This window comes from Drosophila teissieri, chromosome X, assembly GCF_016746235.2.
Source record: "Drosophila teissieri strain GT53w chromosome X, Prin_Dtei_1.1, whole genome shotgun sequence".
In the NCBI taxonomy this organism is placed as follows: domain Eukaryota; kingdom Metazoa; phylum Arthropoda; class Insecta; order Diptera; family Drosophilidae; genus Drosophila; species Drosophila teissieri.
The window spans coordinates 19,621,249-19,640,018 of NC_053034.1; the positions used below are offsets into that span (position 1 = coordinate 19,621,249).

The 18,770-nt window shown below is 47.4% G+C and overlaps 5 protein-coding genes across 14 annotated transcripts; 2 read left to right on the forward strand and 3 right to left on the reverse strand.

Annotated features, from left to right (window-relative positions):
• Positions 1 to 309: 309 nt before the first annotated feature.
• On the forward strand, positions 310 to 1,744 carry LOC122623875 (delta(3,5)-Delta(2,4)-dienoyl-CoA isomerase, mitochondrial). The gene is made up of 4 exons (XM_043803245.1): positions 310 to 467; positions 608 to 776; positions 848 to 1,472; positions 1,532 to 1,744. The coding sequence occupies exons 1-4, from the start codon at positions 416 to 418 to the stop codon at positions 1,628 to 1,630; spliced, it is 945 nt and encodes a 314-aa protein (XP_043659180.1). The 5' UTR covers positions 310 to 415; the 3' UTR covers positions 1,631 to 1,744.
• LOC122623873 (xaa-Pro aminopeptidase 3) lies at positions 1,671 to 3,627 on the reverse strand. Its single transcript, XM_043803242.1, has 2 exons — positions 3,123 to 3,627; positions 1,671 to 3,063 (listed from the first exon to the last, which is right to left on the reverse strand). The coding sequence occupies exons 1-2, from the start codon at positions 3,492 to 3,494 to the stop codon at positions 1,807 to 1,809; spliced, it is 1,629 nt and encodes a 542-aa protein (XP_043659177.1). The 5' UTR covers positions 3,495 to 3,627; the 3' UTR covers positions 1,671 to 1,806.
• A 68-nt stretch (positions 3,628 to 3,695) lies between these two features.
• Positions 3,696 to 5,221, forward strand: LOC122623876 (TIP41-like protein). The gene is made up of 4 exons (XM_043803246.1): positions 3,696 to 4,003; positions 4,064 to 4,398; positions 4,537 to 4,756; positions 4,818 to 5,221. Exons 1-4 carry the CDS (start codon positions 3,992 to 3,994, stop codon positions 5,064 to 5,066), a joined length of 816 nt encoding a protein of 271 aa, XP_043659181.1. The 5' UTR covers positions 3,696 to 3,991; the 3' UTR covers positions 5,067 to 5,221.
• Positions 5,133 to 7,353, reverse strand: LOC122623874 (annexin B10). Of its 2 annotated transcripts, XM_043803243.1 has the most exons (5): positions 7,200 to 7,353; positions 6,037 to 6,748; positions 5,741 to 5,922; positions 5,628 to 5,630; positions 5,133 to 5,342 (listed from the first exon to the last, which is right to left on the reverse strand). In XM_043803243.1, the coding sequence occupies exons 1-5, from the start codon at positions 7,209 to 7,211 to the stop codon at positions 5,286 to 5,288; spliced, it is 966 nt and encodes a 321-aa protein (XP_043659178.1). In that variant the 5' UTR covers positions 7,212 to 7,353; the 3' UTR covers positions 5,133 to 5,285. The 2 variants fall into 2 exon arrangements, with proteins under 2 accessions (XP_043659178.1, XP_043659179.1); XM_043803244.1 differs by lacking the exon at positions 5,628 to 5,630.
• A 770-nt stretch (positions 7,354 to 8,123) lies between these two features.
• On the reverse strand, positions 8,124 to 16,603 carry LOC122625312 (cytoplasmic dynein 1 intermediate chain). Of its 9 annotated transcripts, none has more exons than XM_043805399.1 (9): positions 16,356 to 16,603; positions 15,787 to 16,024; positions 15,566 to 15,712; positions 14,983 to 15,110; positions 13,594 to 13,614; positions 12,291 to 12,338; positions 10,603 to 10,755; positions 9,362 to 10,284; positions 8,124 to 9,299 (listed from the first exon to the last, which is right to left on the reverse strand). In XM_043805399.1, the coding sequence occupies exons 2-9, from the start codon at positions 15,939 to 15,941 to the stop codon at positions 8,946 to 8,948; spliced, it is 1,929 nt and encodes a 642-aa protein (XP_043661334.1). In that variant the 5' UTR covers positions 15,942 to 16,024; positions 16,356 to 16,603; the 3' UTR covers positions 8,124 to 8,945. The 9 variants fall into 9 exon arrangements, with proteins under 9 accessions (XP_043661334.1, XP_043661333.1, XP_043661335.1 ...); XM_043805398.1 differs by having other exon boundaries at positions 10,603 to 10,758; XM_043805400.1 differs by lacking the exon at positions 13,594 to 13,614 and having other exon boundaries at positions 10,603 to 10,758.
• Between the last annotated feature and the right edge of the window lie 2,167 nt (positions 16,604 to 18,770).

Consider the following 18,770-nt stretch of genomic DNA (forward strand, 5'->3'; position numbering starts at 1 on the left):
ATACATTACAATACATTTATTACACCAATTATGTCGTTATACAGCCTGAGCACTGTGGTAAATCTGCTAGTGAAATATTACCAGAAGCTTCGATGGGCCATAAAAACCCGCCTAAATTTGAATATTCCAGGCAGTGCTGAACCCGGCCTTAACCAATTTGGTTACCGCAACAAGTGAATTCGATTGTAAATAAGTTTAACCATAGAGTGATCTTGTTTTACAACCTGAACACGCTGGTAAAGCTGATAGGGAAATAATACCAGAAGCTTTGATAAGCGGAGAGCCCGCCAAATTTTAAATATTTCCACCGGGTGGCAGCACTGTCGCGTATCGATAAATAAACAAACAAATTTCGCTGCCGCAACAAGTGGAATTGATTTAAAAGAATCTACTATAAGTAATAAGAAGGCTTAATATGTCGCTTTCCCGCCTGAACACTCTGATGAAACTGGCGCCCAAGTCCACGGGTATGTACCGGTGGCTTCGATAATACGAAATCCAGCCTTATGCGTTTGGAATTTGGGTTCGGTTCAAAGTCCGAACACCGGTGAACGAACCTTTGTCTTCAGCATCAATTGAAAGTCCATTCAATAACACTTCCCACCAGCCGTCAGAACCCTCCAGATGCAGCCCCAGAGAAACCACTCCGCCCTACCGGAATCCGGACCCACCGGTCATTTCAAGACCCTGGCCGTCAGTTCGCCCAAGCCGTTCGTCTTCCATGTGGAGCTCCATCGGCCCAGCAAGTTCAACGCCATCAGCAAGCAGATGTGGCTGTGGGTTATCCAATAGCTTCTCGTTTCCGGCTCCGCAGATTGCTAACCAAAACTGCGCTTTCCATTTCCAGGGAGATCAAGGAGTGCTTCGACGGACTGGCCACTAATCCCGACTGCCGGGCCATCGTTCTGTCCGCCGCCGGAAAACACTTCACCGCCGGCATCGACCTCAACGACATGATGAACCTGGGCCAAACGCTGGCCGAGACCGACGACTACGCCCGCAAGGGAGTCATCATGGAGCGCATGATTAAGGTGTACCAGGACTCGATCAGCAGCCTGGAGCACTGCCCCAAGCCAGTCATCACGGCCGTGCACAAGGCGTGCATCGGCGCTGGCGTGGACCTGATTACCGCCGCCGACATTCGCTACTGCACCGAGGACGCCTTCTTCCAGGTCAAGGAGGTGGACATCGGCATGGCCGCCGACGTGGGCACCCTGCAGCGTCTGCCCAAGGCAGTGGGCAGTCAGTCCCTCGCCCGGGAGCTGTGCTACACTGGGCGCAAGTTCGAGGCCGCCGAGGCCCACTCCGCGGGCCTAGTGAGTCGCCTCTTCCCAGACAAGGAGTCTCTGCTGACTGGTGCCCTAGCCGTGGCCGAGCTCATCGCCAGCAAGAGCCCCGTCGCCGTCAAGACAACCAAGGAGAGTCTTGTCTACTCCCTGGAGCACACCAATCAAGAGGGATTGGATCACATTGTGGGTATCCTGCTATGTCTACCAATTTGGAGAATCTAACCACGCTTGATTTCTTGCAGCTCCTGCTGAACAAGCTCAACCTGCTGTCGGAGGACTTCGCCCAGGCTGTGGCCGCCCAGTTGACGAAGGACGATAAGCCCGTATTCGCCAAGCTGTGATCTGCAATCCGCACAAGAGAATGATCGACCGGCGGGGGGGAGAATTTAAAATGTATTTGCCATGTGTGCATTTAAAAATACACCATCTGCCTTTAGTTTAGGACCCAAATCAGCGCATGAAGTGGTCGGGAGAATGAACGGCTTATGACTAGGAATTTGGTTTTCGTTGTGAACTCTTACAACGCCTCCGCGGAGGAGTTCTTCTGTTGCTGTTGGCACAGCTCCTGCAGGGCGCGCGGATCCTTGACGCACGCTTCGGTTAGAACCTCCACGTGGCCGTGCTCGTTGATGAGCAGATCGTCCTCGATGCGGATGCCGATGCCGCGGAACTCGGGCGGCACGTCGCCGCAGTCCTGACCAATGTAGATGCCCGGCTCAACGGTGAAGACCATGCCGGGTACGATGCGCGTGTTGCGTGGCACGTGCGGTGTGTCGTGCACGTCCATGCCCAGGTAGTGGGAGACGTGGTGCGGACAGAAGCGGTACCCCTGGCTGGCCAGTTCCTTGTAGTCGCTTACTGACTTGCCCACCAGCCCGATCTCCTGCAGGTACTTGCCCAGCTTGTAGCAGGTGGTCTCGAACAGCTGGTCGAGCGTCTCGCCGCCTGGCTTCATCACGGTGCCAATAATCTCCCCCTGCAGCTGGTGCAGCATGTCATACAGTGTGCGCTGCGGCTCCGTGAAATGCCCACTCGCCGGCCAGGTGCGAGTGATGTCGCTGGTGTAGCCGCCATACTCGCAGCCGGCGTCCATCAGCACCAGATCCTGCGGCCCCAACAGCTGGCTGTTGGCCACGTAGTGGATCACCGTGGCGTTCTGACCGGCAGCAACCACTGGCGGGTAGGCCAGGTAGCTGGCGTTGCGCATGCGGCACTTGAAGTCAATGGCCGCGAACAGATGGTGCTCCGACTGACCCGGTTGCGACTCGGCCATTACCTCGTTGAATGAGCGTGAGGCTATGTCGCAGGTGCGCCGCATCAGCTGCATCTCGGCGCGGGACTTGAGCAGGCGCATGGCTTCCAGGAAAGTGTAGGCCGGGAGCAGTGGACGCTGCTGATCGCCGCTCAAACGCAGCATGTTCTGCGCCAGTGACGGCAGATCGGAGCTCTTCTGGTCGAACCAGATGTGTGGTTTCAGGGCGCCTGCCCGCTTGGCCAGCACCGCTTCCAGCTGGGACAGCGAATGGGCCTCAGTGACTCCGAAGAGCGGCACCGCCAGCTCGGGCCCAGTGCGCGGACCATCCCAGAGCTCGGCATGCGGGTCCTTGGGACGCATGAAGAGCTCGGACTGTACGTTTTCGGCCTCGTCGATGGTCAGCAGGAGCACGGCGTCCGGCTCTAGGCAGCCAGTGAGGTAGTAGAAGTCTGAGTTCTGGCGGAACACGTATGGGATCTTGCCGCTCATATACTTCTTGGAGGCGGCGCCCAGAACGAGCTATAAAAGATGCAAGTTTAGGGATCTTGTGTTTCTCTGTGTAGACCGAAGATCCTCACCATGTGGCAGGGACTCGAGTGCCCATTGAACTCGCCGCCGAAGGTGCGCGCATAGGCACGGATGTTTTGCATCAGCTGCGTACGGCGATCCTTCATCTCGGTCAGTTCCACGCCCGGAACCAGCTCGTCCGGCTGGATAAGGTGTGGATGCGAGACGCTGGTAGGCTGTCCCAGGTTGCCCTTTTGCTGGCGCAGGATCTGAGCCACGCCGCGCACCTCGGCCGCGGTCACGGTAGAGTTGGTGCTGGGACTTCCTGGGGAGCTCGTCGTGGATTGGGTCATCCAGCGGTGTGGCCACAGTCTCGTGGAAATGGCAGCGCTGCGGCGGGCAGTGGGGGCGATCAGGCGGTCCAGGCGCCTTAGGACATTCATCGTGCTTCCGGTTCTTGGGTTGCCAACTAAAATATTCACTATATATCACACATAAGAAAAGCGAACCGACAAAAACAATAACGATCCTGGATAAAAACAAACTACCAGGGTTGCCAGACAGTTGGGTAACAAGTGTCCCGCCGATTGACAGGTGTCGATAAGTATCGCTTTAAAATTATACAAAAACGTGAATGTAGTTTCGTCCTACCTTTTGATGCTTTCCAAAAACGTGGTTAATTTCAAATTTTGGCCGTCCCCGGCTTGCATAAGCTTATAAACCAACTTAAGTAAGCCAACTGGATCGGTTTCGCCCCATAGCATTCAAATATACCGCTACAATGGAAAATCCTCGATAGTACCGCCGCTAAGCTTCGGACGTAATCGATATTGGCATCCCCAATATAATAACAAAGATTTTTAACAGGATAAATAGAGAGCTTTGAAACGGGATTTTAGATTTGGACAAACGCTCTGAAATCTTTTGGCACATCTAGAGAATGTCGAGCGAGGTATGTGGTGGTATAGCCCATTTCCAATGGCCAAACATTCAATTGAAACCCCGCTTGCAGTGCTTTGTGCCCCGGCTGCCGGTGGACAGCGAGTCCATCCAGTTCCACGACTGGGCCATCAGCTACGAAAAGTCGCACATCCTGAAGAGCAGCTGCAAACTGGGCACCGCCGAGTGCTGCCCCAAGGACTCCGCCGACCTCTGCGACCTATGCCACTATCAGCATTCCCTGCAGCTGCCCCACCTGCCCGACATGGTGTTCCACAAGAACCGGCTGGTGCTGAAGCACAAGGACGGCGCCATTTTGGAGTTCCGACCCATGGAGGCGCTGGCGCTGGTGGACAATGGAAAGCAGCCGCTGGAGGTCGCATGTGCCCAGGAGTGGCGGGAAACCCGGTGGGTACTCCCATTGAAGGGCGGACTTTGACTATGTATATGTGCTGATCGGGCACACATATATCACCAGTTTTATCCCTTTAGAAGCTTTTCATCTTGCCATGTAACTCGCCTTAATGATTGAATTATATTTCCCAGCAACGAGCAGACAATGGAGGAGAAGTTCAAGCCTTTCGACTGGACTTTCACCTCCACCTACCAGGGCACCATGAACGAAAAGGTGCGGTCGGAGAGCACGGATCAGACACTGAACAAGTTCAAGCTGATGCAGCGCGAAAACATCATCTTCTACCACGATTTAACCCTGTTCGAGGACGAGCTGCACGACCACGGCATCTCTGTGATGAGCGTGCGCATCGTAAGTTGTATATATAAATTATAGAGCCCTTTTCCAAGATAACCGACTTCTTCTGGCACAGCGCGTGATGCCCTCTGGTTTCTTCATCCTTCTGCGCCACTTTCTACGCGTGGACGACGTGCTGATCCGGATGCACGACACCCGCTTCCACCACGAGATAGAGAACGACTTTATCCTGAAAGAGTATATCCATCGGGAGGCGCCCTGCACGGAGCTTCAGAGCTCGGTGGCCTTCTGGACCAACCCGGATGAAATGCAAAACTTTGTGCCCGTGAAGACCAAGCAGATGCACAAGCTCTTCTTTAAGTAGTCCCGGTTTCCGATGTCTGATGCCCGATGCCAGATCCCAGATCTCTAGGCTATGTCAGTCTTCGTATTGATTAGAACTGCTGCTATATGCGTTTATTTATTGCCAACAGTGTGCGCATGCGCAGACGACATTAAAAGCGATTTTCCTAAAAGGCACACTACGAGTAATGCTATTAACACGAATACAATATTGGGCGGACCAGCTGCCACATCCTCGCATCTAGGCGGATCCAAGTAGAGCAGTCAGGGCCCGCTTGTAGTCACCAGAAGTCTCCGCCTGGAAAGTAAGGAGAGGAACGTATTGAAGCGAGATCCAAGTTATGGCTTATCCTATGCCCTCTACACTACAGTTACTACTTTGTCTAAGAATACTTTTTCGCAAGCCAATGAGATTTTGAAAAATATTCAAGAGCCAGTTTGCTTTAGGAATAATTTGGTAAATTCTTAGAAATAATTTTGTGGGGATTTTGGCAGCATATGTAGCGTAAATAAGCACTTGATACCGAGGAGAAACAAAGACCAGGAATGCATCCGTTTCACCAATGGCGTGGCCAATACTTACGTCCTAGGACAACACAAACACCGCAACAAATACCGACAAGTACGTGAAGAAAAGGGGAAAGGGATGCGTTAACCATGTGCGAAGCACTCGCTATCGTCGCGAGATTCACTTACCTCCACGGCGCTGTGCAGCGTACGGTTGTAGATCCGCTCGAACTCCTGCTTAATGGTCTCCAGGTCGATCTCCGAGCGGCTGACGATGATGCGGATGAGCGTGGCGTCATCGGTGCCGGCACCATTCATGGCCTTGTACAGGCGGTTGGCGAAGAAGGCCGCCGGTGACTGGACGCACTCAACTGAAAGGTTAAGGAGTTAATGAGTACTTAATGAGCAGGAGACTTGATTAAACCGCCAGTTCTTCAGCAAGTTTACGTTACAATAATTGCCAATAAATTGATAAAAATACTGACCTATGGCCATCATGGCCTCGTGCAGCTCGTCGGACATCTCGTGCTTGATGGCCTGCTCGATGGTCTGCCCGGAGAGCTCCTTGTACTCCTCGAAGACGAGTCGCAGCTGCGGGAAGCTGGCGTGCGACATGATGCGGTTGAAGACCTCCTCGTCCGTTCCCAGCTTGGCCTCGCCGGCGGAGTAGAGCTGGGCGGCCTGCTCCTTGGCCTGGTCGGCGTCGACGGGCGTGCTCAGTCCGTCGCGGACTCCGGTCACGATCAGAGTGAGCAGGCGGCGGAAGAAGCCGGAGGTCTCGCTGCACATCTGCTCGGCCAGCGGGCGCTGGTAGCGCTCCTCGTAGACGGCCACGATTTGGGCCATCTCCTCGTTGGTTTTGGTGCACAGGATCTCGACGAGCGTTGCCTCCTCGGTTCCGATGCCTGCCATGGAGGCGTGCAGTTGCTTGCACAGGTACTCCACCGGAGGCATCGTCAGACCCACGATCACGTCCTCGAACTTGCCCCCCAGCTCGTCCTTCAGATCGTCCACCAGATCGCGCTCGAACTCCGCCTCGTAAACCGCCTTGATCGTCTGCCTCTGCTGGTTGCTCCTGCCGACGAGCACGTCGATGATCTCCTGCTCGTCGGTGCCGAATCCCTTCATCGCCGCCCGCAGCACCTGGGCGTCCTGGGAGGCGTCGAAGGGAGCTGCGTCCTTAACCGTGGGCACTGGCTGCACCGTGAACAATAAAGATGATATAAAGTATATTTAGAGGTGAGGTAGATATAATTCCATAAAAGAGCTTTAATATTTCAGCATAATAACATCACGTAATGAATACTGATTGCGATGATCGCTGTATGTTCCAGATATCCATAAATAATATCTGGAGCACGCATAGTTAGGAAGGTCTGGGTTCAATGCCATAGCTGACCACTTAAACTTTTTATGTTTTCACAAAGGAGATTGGAATTCCTGTGGTTAACTCTTAACTTTCTTCTAAAAATACATTGATACCTTCAAATTAAGGGTGATAATAACAAACTCCTAGCTGTGTGTGAAATCATCAAGCCAAATGAATTTTTCTCTCCGTGTAGCGAGTGACGCATCGCCGTGGCAAATCAATAATAAGCAATAGTGCAGTAATAATAATAGTGCATCTTCAGCCTGGCAATCCACTTACTTTGTAGTCCATTATGCAGCAGGAAGATTCCTCGGGCTCTTCAGTTGACAAATTCGCACAAATTAGCGTTTCTTCTGGGACTTATTTGCGAATTCTGCTTGCGACGTCTTGCTGTCTCCGCCTGCTTTTGGTGAATAATTCGGATTGGGAGGCACTGCACCCGGGTCTCTTCTCCGTGCTCTCCGAATTGCGCTCGTTGCAGAGCACAAGTTTTACACACAGAGAAAGGTGAGACTTCTTCCGATGGTCTCATATTTAGTTCAGCATCTGAAGCAGCACTCTGGTTTAGAAAAAATATACGTCTTCTTTGCTCTTAAAACGTTCGATTGCTATTTGAATTTAAATGTTTAACAGCATAGAAAGAATATAATTTCTTTATATTTTTTATATTTTCAAATTACTTTCGAAATAGAAATCGTAATATAAAACTTTTTCTTAACAGAAAATATATATTGATCAGCGGTGGGTATGAACACAGACCTTTGCTAAAAGTTTTTTATTTTAAGGCTCCACAGTTTTCCTTTTTTAATAACAGATCTGATGTATTCTAAAACACATTGACATAGTTACATGTCGTTTCCCCTTTGAAGTCAATCTTATTTATCTCGGTGTATAAGCTTTCGTGAGCGCGACTTTCGCGGGAGAGCTTTTAATTCCGCTTCTAATGGGGCTGCACTTGAATTCCGAAGCAACTGATTCATTCGGCACATTTCTTGAATTAATTAATTAAAACCTTCCGATGAGATCGTAAAAGTTGCTTGTGCCCCCCACACTTTGACGTAAAATGTGAGCAAACATCTCAGTTTTAATGGAATTTCAGTGGCGCCTTGTATGCCGCCAGTGATTCAAATTGCATGGAAACAGCGCTTTCAAAAATTTTAATTGTACAAAACTTTATATCCGAGCCAAATAATAGACATCTTCTCGTATGTTTATATAGATATTACGTTTATTTAATCTCGTTAAATAGGCTTCGCTCTAATACATTTACATTTGGGCTCTTTCAGTTGAGTGGAAGTAGCTCCCTCTTCAGCGCTCGTACCTTCAATCCCGAGCCCTCATTTCCTGTCTGACTTCCCCTCAGGCTTAAGCTTAATACGTTGTTGTATATAATATGTAGCATTTAATTTATTAATGTGTTGCTCTCAGCCTGCCCGACAGTCGAGTAAACGATCATTCTTCAATCTTGTTAGTTCCACAAATTTAAAATAAAGTATGAATCCTATTTGGAGTTCCGTTGCCACCACCAATCAAATTTGAAGGGATCGGAATCGATACGAAAATGTCGAAGTCCCGTCAATTTGGTTGCGATTGGAGGTGAGAACGGAACTGGGGAAATAGCTATGGAATGAAACCAATATCGAGTAAACAAAACAATGAATATACCAATCAAACATGCGGGTAGACAAACTTCTAGTTCTTCTTCCACTGCTCTTCATATATATGTATGTATGTATATCTATATTCTGTCGAGTTTCATTGAATAAACCCTCTAATACAGTTCCTGTGGTTATCTAGAGAATGTTGCAGTTTCCCTTGTTTTCTTGGGGGCTTTGGAGTGGATGTGGTCAAGGGAACTCTGAGCACTTGGACTGCGGATGAGTTTTGAGTTCTGGGCTTTACACAACTAAGGAGCAGCGGGATCACAAAAGATACAAAAATACAAATTAAATTTCATTCAAGGACGCTCTGTTAAGCATAGCAAAAATGGTATCAACTATCAACTACCAGCTAACAACTATCGTCCTAGACCTCGTCGCTCTGGTTCATCTTAATCTCGTTAAGATGGGTGTTGAACCGCGACCATTCGTCGCGCGATGGCTGCGCCAGGTTCTCGGCCACGTCGTACACGTACAGTTTGCCGGCCTCGTCGCCGATGCAGACGTGGAGGCCGGATGGGGTCCAGGAGACGCGGTTCAGGGCTGGTGCTCCCGCCACGACAATCGAGGCTGTCGGCACCTCGGTGTCTTGGTTGAGGTTCCACAGGTCCAGGCGGCCGCTGCCGTCGACGGCGGCGAAGAGTGCGGGATGCACGGGCGACCAGGCGACGTCCATCACGTAGTCCGAGTTGTCCTCAAAGGAGTACAGCGGCTTAGTGTCCTGAAAGAGATGTGGCATATAAGATTTCCTCAGAATTGCCCAGAGAGCTGACGACTGCGTACCTTAAGCGACCAGAGCTTGATGGTCCAGTCAATGGACGAGGTTAGGAAGAGGTGGCCAAAGTCCGGCGACAGCTGGTTGTAGTGCGTGGATATGCCAGTGATGGGGCCCAGATGGCGTTCGTACACCTCGTTGACCCCGGAGCGCAGGCCGTGGCGCGAGGCGGAGTAGACGTAGCCGTCCTCGCTGCCCATCACCAGGCTGTTGATCTCGTTGGCCGGGAAGGCCATCGACGTGATAGCAATGGCCTTCGACTGGCGCTGCTGCAGCTCGAGCGTGTCCTGTGGTTGCGAGAGCATGTCCAGCGACCAGGAGCACAGCTTGCCGTCCGAGGATATGGAGATGACGTTGTGCGCGTTCTGGGTGCCCACCATCTGGAGGCAGTAGACGGGATGCGTGTGTGCGGCGGCACTGAGGGGCGTGCGCTGGATGGGCGTGCGCTTCTGCACGCGATTGTCCCACAGCACAATCTGGCCCGAATAGGTGCCGCCGAGGATCAGGTTGGGATTGAACTTGGCAAAGCAGGTGGACATCACCGCGCTCTGACAGTGGAAGACGTCCTCGGGCGTGCTCTTCTTGAACTTGGTGTTCCACACCATCACCACGCCGTCCGGCTCGTTGGGACTCTCCTCGTTGTTGTGGTACGAGGCCACCACCAGCTCGGGGAAGTGGGTGGACCAGTCCATGCTGGTGATGCAGCGGTTCTTCGACCAGCGCTCGTCGTAGAAGACGCGGTTCAACGAGAGCCGCGCATGCGATCGCTCGTCGTTCGCCTCCTCGCTGTCGCCGCCGCCGATGTAGTCCGTGTAGATGTCCACATTCTCCGAGAGTGCCCGCTCGATGACGCGACCGGCGCGCACCACGAACCGCTGGAAGTTCTCCGACAGTATGATCATCTGCTTCTGCTCCTCGGACAGCTCGTTAACTGGGAGAAAGATGGGGAGAGGGAATATTATTGAAGAGCTTGTTACTTTGCATTGCCAGCAGTGCATGTACGCGAATTCTTTAGCACTTTACGGAATAACATTTGAGATTTAATTATAAAGTGGATCGATAAGATACCATCATCATTTTGATGATATCTATTCGAGAAATGAAAATAACATTTAATATAATGAAAGAAGGACTTTTTCCATAAGGTTGGGACTTAAGACCGGTCTTTCACACTGTCCTATCTAAAAATATGAGGCTGATCTTCGCTAAACAATTCTTTTTCCAGAGAAAGTGAATAGATGTGACTCACCCTCCTTCTTCACTTCGGTCTCCTTCTTGATCTCGAGGGGCGTGATGGCCGGGGCGACGTCCTTGACGGTGGGCAGGCCGTGGGTGAGATAGCCAGGGGGCAGCTTGGAGGTGAATCCGTTGTCCAGGTTCTGCAGGGAGCTCTCTTCGTCGTCTCCTTGGGCATCAAATGCAAGCACTGTTTAAGGTATAAAACTAACACAGCTAGAGGAACATGACAATCGACAGAACAGGAACAATTCTACTTTCGGCTCTCATTGATTCTATTCGATTCGATTTGATTTGATTTAAATAGATTTGAGTTTATATTGAGTTTGATTTCGAGTTGATTCGTTTTTTATGCGTTCTTCTTCGTCTTCGTTTTGCTTGGCAAGGAACTGCAATTTTTTGAGACATTTGGCTTTGTTTTCGGGGCTCCTGGAGGCGGAATTGTGGATTTGGATTTTCGAATTTAGGGATTGCATGGGATAGTGTCATGGTTTGGGGTGGCAGGGGGGGTTATATGAAGCTCAGAGTGTGAGGGGAAAGCGAGAGAGAGAGAGGAGAATTGCAGCACGTTGATTCTTCTCGCCTGTCCTCGTCTTCTTTCGAGTGTGGGTGTGTGCGTGCGTGCATCAAATCGGGGAAAGGGATAGACAGAGGCAGAGAGAGAGAGAGAGTGATAGAGAGAGAACAGGAAGATGTGGCGGCAGGTGCATGGCTGTTAATAAACTGTTAAACACTGTTAAAGGCACTCACACAGGTGCATATATCAGACTGTAGTTGGTTATCGATATATACAGTGTTAGAGCATGGACAGGTGAGTATGCGAGTGTGTGCGCTTGGTGTGTTTGGTTTTCAGTTTTCAGTTTTGTTTTTTACCTAGTTAATATACAAAGCCAATTACTGAAATCAAAAATTTACAATTTCCCTACTGTGGTTTAGCTCTGCTTCTGTTTCGATTAACACTATCAACGTTATCGCTATTGTACATCGTTTTTGCATTTTTCTCCACCCAATTTATAATTGCTTGCACTTAAAATTATTTAGTTTTATGCTAGAAATATATTACACATATATTAAACCAGGTAAAGTTAACGGCCGATTGATCGATTTCGATTCTGTAACAGTGCTGTAATTGAAGACGGTATCGGTTATCAGGATCAATAGCTGAGAGAGAGAGATACAGGCATGGAGGCGCTCGCTGTCGAGTTTGCGTGAGAGTGAGTGAAATTGAGCAAGCCTAGCATCCTGTCGCTGCTGCGTTTTCGTTGTTTTCTTGTGTGAGAAGGCTTGGTTAGTGGTTAGGACATTGTTATCTCGGGTTTCAGGATGAATGACTGGGATTAGCAATACGACACACAAGGAGGGGCGGGCAATGCAGGCGCATCACCATTCATGCAAATGTAGGATGTACGCAAGCAGAGATGAAGGAGCGAAGGAGTCAGAAAGATAGATATAGAGAGAGCGGGAGGGGCGCGGGACCGTTATTTTTAGTGTTGTGAGGGCGCGTGTGTGTCTGCGGTTTAATTCACTTTCCAACACTGACACCTCACAGGATCGATTTTAACGCGCTTGCTTTTCTGTGCTTTTGTTCTGAGTTCTGATTTCGTTTCGCTGGCAAAGTGAGAATTGGAACGTTCCTATTTTGCTTCATGTCGATTCCGTCACTGTTCAATATTTTGGTTCGGGCGGCTGGCCTGTACCTACCTGTGAATTCATCCTCCCACTCTAAACCCGGATTAAGATTGTATTCATCTTGAAGAAATATAAAGAAATAAATATATTGTACAAACATTGCTGGTATTTGGTATTTTGTGACTTTTCAAATCAAAACGAAAAAAAATCATGACTTTGGCTTTAGCATACCGCCCATTTAAATCGACAAATCGATCAATAGTCAATGTTTAAACAAAATGCATACGGTAAGAAGTGAAAAATGTTGGTTTTTAGTGTGCTCAACTCTTGTTGCTTGGCGAAATTATCACACGAATATGTATAAATATGATTATATAGGGTATATGTATAAGTACTATTAGCACACAAGCCTGGCTCATATGATGGAACACAAAAAGTAGCGAGGGGAGGAGAAAGTGTTTATAATACAGCTTAGGATGTTTAGCTAATATATCTGATACGCAATCATAAAAACGATATTAAGATAAAGGCTATTCGTGCTTACAGATGGAGATTCGTTTATACGTGTGTATGTTTGGGTTATGTACTTGATTCTTAGAGATTAGCATAGACTTAAAAATACTGTTGGGAAGAGGAATCGAATTCAAATATTTAAGTAATAGATCGGTTATGCTAAAAAATGCAAAAAATCGAAAATAAAACTTTCGGAAGAATGTTCTATAAGAACCCTCCATACTTAAAATGGATTATACGTAATTAAAAAAAAAATTATATTAAAACTCAACTTAAAGCAATTACGAAAACTACTTAAACGAATTAAGAACTTAAAAATTGGGTGGAGATTACAAATTGGTTTTTCATTTTCGATTCAATGTAAACGATTTTCACACAAGGTCTATAAGATCTGATACGAACTGAATCTGTTTTCAGGTAGTTCTTGAGCTAATTGAAACAAATGTCATATAAATCATATAAAATGTATACAAAGTTATAAATATATGTATATAATCCCGGTTGGGATGCAAATCAAAATGACCAAATCGGAAACGAAGATCGAAGAAGCAACTACGAGAGGCTAGTAAATAGACATAGATGTATATTCTAGGATAGGATTACGATATCAGGCGTACACTAAGCAAGTCAGAAAAACTCTAAGGAGGAGCATAGATCGTGTTGTGAATAGAGATAGAGCAAACTACACAAATACATAATGCGAGTATATAGAGAAGTTCAGCATAGAGAGGTTCAGATTTAAGGTAATATATACGGTTACGGGTATAGGCATACGATACGCTTTTTACGGGTGGTACACAGACCGCTACGGAGGCTGAAAAGTTCTAAGTACGGAATTACGCATACAACGAGGACTACTCACCATAATAATCCGTAGCATGAGCTGCAGTTTTTTTTGCGTGCGTGCCAAAAACAGATAAGGGGGAAGAAAGAGAAAGTAAATAGACAAATTATTAAATGCGCTCGAACGGTGTACACTCTAATGATCTATGGGTTCGGATGTGGACATGGATGGATGTGGGGTTGCGTGTGGATGGATGGGTGGCATAACTGATAGAAGCTGGACACAGCGGTGGTTATGTGGAAATGAGTCGAGACTGCGGCGTAAATGAAGCGAAACAAGGCCAATTGGTGTAATGATTCAAGGGAGCTTGGTGCTACCAACAACCTTTACAAAAATGCGACAAAAAGTAAACTAATAATTATAAAAAGGGGTTAAAAGGGGGTAAACATGACACATTGCGTTTCAGTACCATTTACAACCTATATTAAGGAATCTTTACACTTCAAATAGGGGGACAGGCACAATAGTGGGATAAATATTTAAAAAAGTTCAAATTGAAGTGTTCAGATAGTGTGCTGAATATTGCATACATGGTTCAAGAAATAACAAATCAAAATTCTGGGGTAGATAGGCCAAATTAGCAGCACTGAAGAAAGCATAAACCAATAATGCGGATAGGGCAAATTAAGAGAAAGCTTTCACATGATGATCAATCGATCAGCCACTACTGTTCTTGGCGGCTGAAACCGAATCGAGTTGAGGCAAAGCAAAAGGAAGCTGTCTTAATTTGGGCAGTTGAGTAGATAGTCCACCGCATTGTCTACGCTTGTGCGATGCTGACGTCCTTCTGCCTTCACAGCCTTACAGCGAAATTTTGACTAAATCTTATGAGCGGTTCACATGGCCCTCTTTGTGCACACATGTGTATGCCGCTTCGTTTTTGTCACAACAAAGTTCGTGTGCTGATGTGTGATTAGGTGTGGAGTTTGCTTAAAATTAAGATTAGTACCTTTACGTGGACGCCACCAGTCCTCCATATATCCTGACAGAGGCGAGGAGTGGCAAGAAAGAACTGTATTTGTTATTTTATTTCACTATGGGTTATGGTTTCTGTTTGCATCTTTGCGTTTTCTCTGCTGGGAGGGACGGGAGTTGGGGGCACTTGATGGGGGACAAAGCGCGGAAACGGGTCAGCATGCAGCGGTATGAACTAGCACCAGACAGAAAGGGACAGTTGGGGTACAGACATGGAGTACAGAGAGAGAGAGAGAGAGAGAGAGAGATGCACAGCTCCTCCGACGGACGGAGACGGAGTCGGGGACGGGAACGGGAGCGCAGGGAAGCCAAACACAGTTAACAACGAGACCAAGAATAAGAACGGCAACAGTAGCGAAAGATGGAGTCAAACTATGGATAGTGGTTACAGTAGAGCCCAGACCAGATCCCCGCCACGGGGGCAATACGCACCATCGCCGTTTCCGCCTCCGGTACTGGTCGTCTGGGTCTGCTTCGTGTAGACCAGCGTCTCTTTTGGTGGAATGTTCGTAGCCTGCACATTGTAGACGCTCAGGTTGAGGGGCTGTTTCTTTCCGCCGCTGGGGGTGCACACAAGAAATCGGTATTAGTTAGAATTTATATAAAAGCTTGCAAGCCTTTGCTGCATCCTATATCCTGTATCGTATATATTATTTATCTTAGTTAAAAAAGCCTTTATGCAAAATGAGGACAGATTATTTGAATGGGCAGCAATGTTACCTCAATTAAGAAGACTTTGATCGTAACAACTTAATCAGTACTGAACTGATTGTCGACTGCAATTTTAAAAACGGCTAAAGCTAAACATTTATTGTAAATAGTTGTTTTTGGATTGCAACCTTTTCTAATTAGAATTATAATTTTGACTACTTTTGATGTTAAAACCACAGTTTTAAGTTATTTTCTAACCATATTCAGCGAATCGTGTCTTTCATGACCTATGTCTAGTATTCCCTGCGAACTTCTGCTTAAGATGGCAATTCTACCCACAAGGCTTTGGTATAAACTAGCTCACCTCTGGCCATTGACGGTGGCTTGGAGGCTGGCGTCGGGGGTCTGTGTGTTGGAGTTGTCCGAGGTCATCGAGTTGACGGAGGAGAGTGAGGAAAGGACCTCGGAGACGGGGGCCACGCCCAGCGATGACAGCATTTCGTCGAGATCCCTGAAAGAGGCGAACGAAAGACGGATGATGCCGGTGATGAGTCAACTCCGGGCAAAAGCAGATAGCAAACCCACTTGCGCTGATCCTTGTCGATGCCTGCACCGCCGCCAATGCGACCGGCCGCCTCCTCCATGTCCTTAATCTCCTTCTCGCGTCGCCGGCGATCCTTCTCCTCGCGCAGGGCGGCCAACTTGGCCTTCTTGCGTTCCAGCTCAGCCTTGCGATCCATTTTTCGGGGGGATTAGCTGCTGGGACTTGCTGTTCGAGTGGGCGTTCGGTACGGGGCTCTCGATCTCTGGTGGGCCAAGTTCTCTGCAAGGGGGATGCATGATTAATGGTCGCCAATATTGGTAGCTCTGATGATGTCACCAACTGCTGGCCAGAAGCAAAGAAAGTGGGTGCGCTGTGTGGTTCTTTGGCGCTCACTTCGCGTGGCGCACCCACCGCATATGTTTTCCTATCGCCAAGTGGAGCTCATTCCCCGGTAACCCAGTGAGTGGCCATCACCTTACTTTCCTTTGCTTGGCAAAAAAAAATCAATAATCCAGCGATTTGACTGTGACGTCTTTTCGCACTGGCTGCTTTTTCAAATCACTTCTCGCATTGCTCTTGTGATTTTTCGATGAAATGCACAACAACCCACCTCTTGACTTTCTTTACACGTTGCTCGGCTGTTTTTTAAGTACTTAAATCATAATTTTTCAACAATGTAAAAAATGCGACTGACTTTAATGTTTTGACTAACTAGAGAACTAGAGATGGAACGTCGCCCCACGACCAGAAACCTGGCACAATTATTGCCACGCGTGGGAGATAATGAGCGTGGATGGTTTGTAAAGATGTCTAGGGGGTTTGTAAAATTGGGATGTTAAGCGAAACTCCCAATTATCACAGTTTTAAGCACAAGAATAAGCTTTTAATGCTCTACGACGATAGCTGTGAACAGCTGTCGTGACAGCGATAGTTCCACTACTCCCATGCTCTAGCGCAACGATCTGGCAGCACTGCTGCGCTTAGCAGCACACTGTAAGTTACAGTTACATTTCGCCTACACTGAAACACACTTGTGTGCAGTTCTACACACTTTGTTAAAATGCACTTGGAATCTACTATTATATTTATTTATAAATGGATAACATTTGCAAATCTTACGTAGACAGAGGTTCAAACTTAATTTTACAGTTATCAAAAAAAGTTGAGTTTGTTTCCCACTCTTTACTCTTGTAATTACTTCTATTCTCACCATTAACTATGTAAACTAACTAATGAGTATTTGTGTTTGTATCTGAGACTTAGCTTATAATTTATAGATTTATTAGATTTATAGGTACACAGATGTCACCTGTGCAAGATTGCAGATGTGCAAAACTATAGTTAATGCCTAAAATAATAAAATAGTGCACTTTTTAATAATAAAAAGGTCAGGGTTCTGGATTTAAGAGAGGTACCTGTGAAATACTACGAAATGTACACATTTTTAAGTATTTTTGTGCATAATGCCTCTGATGCCAATGCCTCTGAAATTCTCTTAGTGGCTCCACACTAATTAGTTTACAAAGTACGTTCGGGGTTCTGAAAACAGGTACACCCCTGTCGCGTTTTAATTACCCCTCCAAGTGTCAATTACATTCAATGCGCGTCTATGGGCCAGTGAAATCACCAGAACCCGCCGTGGAAATAGAAAGCGCAATTAAGCGATGTGTCTCTCTATAATTTATGCCACCAATGCCAGCTGTTGCTGCATCAAATGGCAGGTGATTTAGCTGTAAACAGTAGTACGTGCCTCCGATCGCAAGTACTCGTATCTGCAAGATACCGAACTCGACCCGACCCGAAATGCCAAGGAAGAGGTTCTCAAAGGCCAAATGCGCCCATGAAACCCTTTGGGAATTTAATTGCGGCTCGATTTTGGCGCATCTGCATTTAAATGCCAGCATTCGACGACGACCCAAAAAGTGTAATCCGAGTGGCTCATTTCGTAACCGCAGTGATAAACCGGACTCGAACTGGAATCGATCCGATCCGACCCGTCCGATCCCATGTTGCAGTAAAAACCTTGAATTGCCAAATCTTCGACCGCTCAACTTTTTGCTCCAGGCCGTCAAATCTTGCATATGGGCGGGAGTTGGCAAACCGTTGGCATCCGATGAGCGGATACTTAATATCTTCGTCTTTCCCCTCGCTAATTGCAGGCCAAACCAGTCGCACTGAAGCAGAGATTCCAGCATGATTAGTTTACAAATTAATTTGCCAATTGAATTTCAGATTTAGCTTCCAAGAACCACCTTCATGGCGGCGGGCGAGAGTAAAAGTGTATTTTTAATTAGCCACTACGCGCCGCTAACCTAAACTAGTTTCCCAGCCCGTCTGGTTTGGCCGCATCTCCGTTCTCCGATCTCCGATCCCCACTCTCTGCTCTGATCTGTGATCTGTGATCTCTGATTTCGTTTTCGTTATTTTTGATTTCTTTCCTACTCCGCTCGGACGGATCGCATCTCCCAAGGACAGCGGCTTTTGGGTCATTGCGTGGACGCTTAGCATACTTATGCATATATTATGTACATATATTACCGGCATGCTCCGCTGCTCGCTCGCTGGAAACTTCGGGATGACACAGTTTTCCATCCCATGGGTGTAGCTCCTCGAACATGGCTACATCTCGCAATCCTCTGTCTGGTGTGTGAAGTCTAGCTGGCTGTAGACCAGTTCCCAAGCAGTCCAGATTAGTATTTCTATTTTATAACAGACACTTCTGGCATTTCGTGGGTTCTTCCAGATCTGTATGTTCTCTATTAATATTTTGGATTTATATAATAAATATCATTGCTGTCTCAAAAATGCGAGGGAAAGATTCAAGTGTAAATTCATGTCCGCAAAGATTTAACGTTGTACATTGTTAAATTCTAATGCCCCATTTGCTCTTGTTAATTTAATCATATATTAATAGATAAATATAATATATTATTTAGTCGAGTCGATGGCCACAGTAGCTTGTTACTTTTCTCTTTAAATTAGTTATTATATTATAAATTTGTTTATGTATAGCAATCAATAATAA

Bases quoted from the DNA above. Each gene is read 5' to 3' on its own strand.
- LOC122623875 (XM_043803245.1), top strand. From the start codon at position 416: ATGTCGCTTTCCCGCCTGAACACTCTGATGAAACTGGCGCCCAAGTCC. The intron at 468-607 runs GTATGTACCGGT...ACTTCCCACCAG, and splicing joins ACTGGCGCCCAAGTCCACGG to CCGTCAGAACCCTCCAGATG. The intron at 777-847 runs GTGGGTTATCCA...TTCCATTTCCAG, and splicing joins ATCAGCAAGCAGATGTGGCT to GGAGATCAAGGAGTGCTTCG.
- LOC122623873 (XM_043803242.1), bottom strand. From the start codon at position 3,494: ATGAATGTCCTAAGGCGCCTGGACCGCCTGATCGCCCCCACTGCCCGC. The intron at 3,064-3,122 runs GTGAGGATCTTC...CATCTTTTATAG, and splicing joins ACTCGAGTCCCTGCCACATG to CTCGTTCTGGGCGCCGCCTC.
- LOC122623876 (XM_043803246.1), top strand. The intron at 4,399-4,536 runs GTGGGTACTCCC...TATATTTCCCAG, and splicing joins CAGGAGTGGCGGGAAACCCG to CAACGAGCAGACAATGGAGG. The intron at 4,757-4,817 runs GTAAGTTGTATA...CTTCTGGCACAG, and splicing joins CTGTGATGAGCGTGCGCATC to CGCGTGATGCCCTCTGGTTT.
- LOC122623874 (XM_043803243.1), bottom strand. The intron at 5,923-6,036 runs GTCAGTATTTTT...TTAACCTTTCAG, and splicing joins CGAGGCCATGATGGCCATAG to TTGAGTGCGTCCAGTCACCG.
- LOC122625312 (XM_043805398.1), bottom strand. From the start codon at position 15,941: ATGGATCGCAAGGCTGAGCTGGAACGCAAGAAGGCCAAGTTGGCCGCC. The intron at 15,713-15,786 runs GTGGGTTTGCTA...CGCCTCTTTCAG, and splicing joins ATCGACAAGGATCAGCGCAA to GGATCTCGACGAAATGCTGT. The intron at 13,615-14,982 runs GTGCGTATTGCC...AAAAAACTGCAG, and splicing joins CGGAGGCGGAAACGGCGATG to CTCATGCTACGGATTATTAT.